At 46.4% G+C, this 4,559-nt stretch overlaps 1 protein-coding gene across 1 annotated transcript; it reads right to left on the reverse strand.

The window, feature by feature from the left end:
- Nucleotides 1–462: 462 nt before the first annotated feature.
- On the reverse strand, nucleotides 463–2,028 carry LOC143785344 (E3 ubiquitin/ISG15 ligase TRIM25-like). Its single transcript, XM_077274105.1, has one exon. It carries the CDS (start codon nucleotides 2,026–2,028, stop codon nucleotides 463–465), a length of 1,566 nt encoding a protein of 521 aa, XP_077130220.1.
- Between the last annotated feature and the right edge of the window lie 2,531 nt (nucleotides 2,029–4,559).

The raw sequence follows: 4,559 nt of genomic DNA on the forward strand, positions 1-4,559 counted from the left end.
CTGCTCCACCATTCAGCCTGTACTGCTGAGTCCTGTGCCGTCATGTCCTGCTGCGCAGAGTCTCAGTCCACACCGGGCACCGACCAGAGCAGCAAGTGAACGAGGCGAGGGGAGGATTTACTCTTCTATTTTGCCAGTCATTATATGTGGGAGGCATCATACAGTGTGGGGGCCGTAACCACAAACCTGCACAACCCAGGGCACACATTGTACATGATACCAGGGGACGTACTACCTGTAATATGGAGAACCACTAGAGGGCGCACACTGTACATGATACCAGGGACATACTACCTGTAATATGGAGAACCACTAGAGGGCGCACATTGTACATGATACCAGGGACGTACTACCTGTAATATGGAGAACCACTAGAGGGCGCACATTGTACATGATAGAACTACACGTTGTCAGTGTGACAAGAAATAACATAATTATAATGTGACGAGGACGACATCGGCCTCAGCTTATTGTAACAGAGGCTCCATCATTGAGATCAAAGGCAACATGTAGGGGCTCAGTGAAGGAGGCGGTGAAGGTGTGTAAGTGTCGGATGGGGTCACACAGCTCATAGAAGGACAGACGCCCGGCCTCATAGTCTAAGAAGACCCCAAGTGTTGGACATGTTGGCTTTACACTGAGGGTTAGTTCATCGGAGTTGTACCATACTTCATATCCTCCATCAAACATAAACAAACACCAAGATTTATCATTATAACCAATTTCAGACTTTTCTCCTTCCCTTTCTATGCTGGGATAGGACAATGCAATGCCACATTCTCCTATCTGGTCCCACTCTACCTCCCAGTAATGTCGTCCTGAGGAGAGGACACATCTGCTTAACACTTGGAAGCAATCTGCAAATCTTTCTGGTGATTCTGGCCTTTCCTGTTCTTCTTCTAATTCTGTTGCTGTTTTCAGATCTTCTGATATCTTCACACATCTATGAGCACTGTTCACATCCAGCAAGATGTCTGGGACATGGACCCCGAGCTCTGATGTTACATTGGTGACAATATCCCTCATAGATCGGTGTAAGGTCAGTGAGATCAGAATCTCATCCAGATCCTCCTCAGAACTGACCTCTCCACCATCTCTTTCTGAGTCCTCGTCACCTCCATGACTACACACTGTAATGTCACTTTCTTCTAAGAGTCTTATTGGGTCGGTGACACAACACATCTCCTCCAAGTGATGCATCTTTCTGGACAGCTCGTCCTCCTGTATTTCCAGCTTCTTGATCAGATGAGATATCTTGGACACAATCTTCTCCTCCTGCCTGGAGACCTCGCTCAGTGTTTTCTTTTCTGCCATTTTCAGTTGCTTTCTAATGGCCTTGAATTTCTTCCTGACGTTCTTCCTCTCATCTGAGGCTTTTTCCTGAATATTCCACTTATGATACTGCAGATTCTGGACTCTTCTCTGAATTTCTGCTTTTTGTGGATTTAGTTCTTTGTGGTAATCCAACAGTTTCATCTTCTTTTTCTCAGAAGCCTCAACTAGAAGTTCCACCTGGTGTTCTCGATGTTCACCAACCAGACAGCAAGACACACACAGATAAACAGCATCCTGCGGGCAGTAATACTCCAGAACCTTCTGGTGGAGGGAACATTTTTTGTTGCAAAATAAGGTGGAAGGTTCAGTTAATATATGATCCACGGTCTTATTGTGGGCTGTCAGGTGGTCATCACATAGAGAGGTCTCACACTGAAGACATGTCCTTACAGCCGGTACAGGAGACTTTGTACAGTAAGTACAGAAGATTCTGGTCTCCTCCATACCAGGCTGAGTAGATGAGAAATGCTCCACTATGTTCCTCAGCTTTCGGTTCTTCTCCGGGGCCGGACGCTCCAGATATTCTGCTCTGCAGTCAGGACAGGAATACCCTCCAGCCGCCTCCTGTGCATCCAGCACACTCACAATACACGAGCGGCAGAAGTTGTGTCCACATCTCAGGGATACGGGATCTGTATAGAGGCTCAGGCAGATGGAGCAGTTCAGCTCGTCCCTCAACTCAACAGATGCCATTGTTGTGGGATAGAGCAGGAACGAAAGCTAAAAAGTTTCCTTATATAAGGGCGGAGGGTTTTGGAAAATAATTAACCCAAACATCCCTATGGTTGTGCTCACTTCTGATTAACACTTATGGAGAAAGCAGTTAACGATCAGCCATGAGGATCTGGTGTAGGATTAGGAGTTGGAGTAACTCCACCTGTTTGTATAATAAAAAGGATCCTCCACCAGGACCAGATAGGAGACGCTAGCAGGAAACCCATGAGGCTTTAGTGTTTAGAAACTGGAGACCCTCACAAATGTTGAGTAGGGTGAAGTAAAATTCATCTCCACCTCTTCCACCTCATATAAACATCTAAAGTCCAGCAGACGGCCGCTATCTTTGGTTCATGATGGTCTCAGACATCAGTGATATTTATCGTGAAAACATGGACTGTTGTTCTCAGTATTCTGGATACAGTTTTCATCAATGTTCAGTCATTGTCAGTTTTTAACATTTGGCTTCATGAGTGACTTTCATGTACTGGGTGGAGCAGCCGTCTATACGAGGACTACCACCTCACTACTACTCTCATCAGATTGTGCCTGACCTGCACACCTCCTCCAGGGGGCAGAGTCCCTCACTCTTCCCTGTTCCCTATTACCAGGACTTCACTAGAGATGAGTGAATTTGATCGGGTCAGGGCTTATTCGGCAAGGCATAGAGCTTATCGAATAAGCTGCAGAGGGAACCCGGCTTCCTGAATTGCGCCGGCTCATCAGCTGTTCGGCTCTACAGCTGCATGTGTCGTGGCTACATAGGTACAGGGTCTATTCAAGAAAACCACGGATAAAACACGGACGTGAAAAACTAACGTCTGAATGAGGCTTTAGACAGCTGCTCCTCACTTCATCTCTAACCTGATGGTGTAATCTCTCACCTGGTGAAAACCCCCTCTGTGACCACAGGAGAACGTCCACCTACACGTCTGAACCAGTCACACAAGGATCATTACGGCCTCTTTCTACTTTACTCCCTTCTGTGTATAGAATACATCTACATAAGAAGGTAAAGGGGTTGTCCTCGCTCAATGCACACTGCGCCCTCAGGATTATCCGCAGCCGCGAGAAGTGGTCATGTGACTCCATGTGATTTTATTTACTTTTTTCTTTTGATCACTGTGATCGGATCCATCACAGTGATCAAAAGGAACCAATAGGAAAAATGTCCTATTATTGCCGGGTACCGGCCGGCAGATCTCAGCGGTTGCACTGCGCATGTGGCCAGCTTTTTTTTTCCCAGGAAAGTGACGCCAGGCCTGGGGACGGATCAGGAGGCCTGGGGATGGCAGAGGTCCTGGGGGGTCTCGGGGGGCATCATTTCTCTCTCCTCTGACATGTATATTACCCGTTATTCACTGTAAATCCAGCCTTGATCATGTTCTCCGGGGTCTCCGCTTCCCTTGAGGCTGGGGGGGGGGGGGGGGTGCTGCAGCCTTATTCCCGATCTCTTAGCCCGTAGCGGGGGTCGTTTTAATGAGTATCGGCAGTCACTATGGGGTTAAACAATGCTGCCTTGTTTTTGATACTTCCCAGTATGTGACAAACTTTATTGATACAATCAGGTACCAAATACTTGTACTTTTGTTGCGTTTCCACCCCAGAAACGCACTGAAAACAAGTGTATTTTTTACCTGTGGATTTTCTGCATCTAAAGTTAGTGTATGGGGAAAATCCGCACAGAAAGCTCAGCGTCCCCGCGAGAGAGATTGACGTGCGGATTTCATACTCGCATCGCCGGCAGTTTACTCTAAGTAGATGCTCAGCGGGCAGGAGACGTCTATAAATCCCATCCTGGAGATGTAAGACGATGCAAAAATAAGCAGCGTCAAATAACGCTCCAAAATCTCACGGTGGGAACAAGGTCCAATTCTGGACAACCCCTTTAAGTTCTCTATCAGTGGAGTTAGCATGTTACTTCAGTATAACAACCAGGAGCAATGAACTGGAGTATAAGCTGGTATAGAGGCACCGTGTAGGCGCATGTTCACACCGGCCATTATACGTGGTGCCTTATACTCCTGATCGTTTCTTTCGGTTTTGCTTTATGTTCTTGCACTTGTACAGATAAAGGTGCGGCCTCACTTCTTTGAGCTGCACATTACGTTTCTATAGCGTCCCATCGCTGGGCGTCCATATCCTGACTGGTCCTTATTCACACTGGGGTCATTTTTGACACATGTCAGGTTTTAATACTAGAAGTTAGGACCATCCCGCCTGGTCACCCCTCGTCGCTGGTGCGATCAATAACGCTGATCATCGAGTCCCCGTGTTATTTATTTACATTATTGATTTTTACTTATAGCAGTAAATATGTTCCTGTTGTTTCCATCTTAGGTTTTATCTGTTTCTTCACAATAATCGGCTACTGACCCTTTATAACTTGTTATAGTGATAGAAATACCTCCTTCCCAGAGCCATAACGTTTTTATTTTTCCAACAATACGGCCATGTGAGGGCTTATTTTTTGTGGGACGAGTTGCACTTTTGAACGACATCATTATTTT

This window comes from Ranitomeya variabilis, chromosome 7 (genome assembly GCF_051348905.1).
Source record: "Ranitomeya variabilis isolate aRanVar5 chromosome 7, aRanVar5.hap1, whole genome shotgun sequence".
Classification (NCBI taxonomy): Eukaryota; Metazoa; Chordata; class Amphibia; order Anura; family Dendrobatidae; genus Ranitomeya; species Ranitomeya variabilis.

Coding starts and splice junctions, on each gene's coding strand:
- LOC143785344 (XM_077274105.1), bottom strand. CDS start 2,028: ATGGCATCTGTTGAGTTGAGGGACGAGCTGAACTGCTCCATCTGCCTG.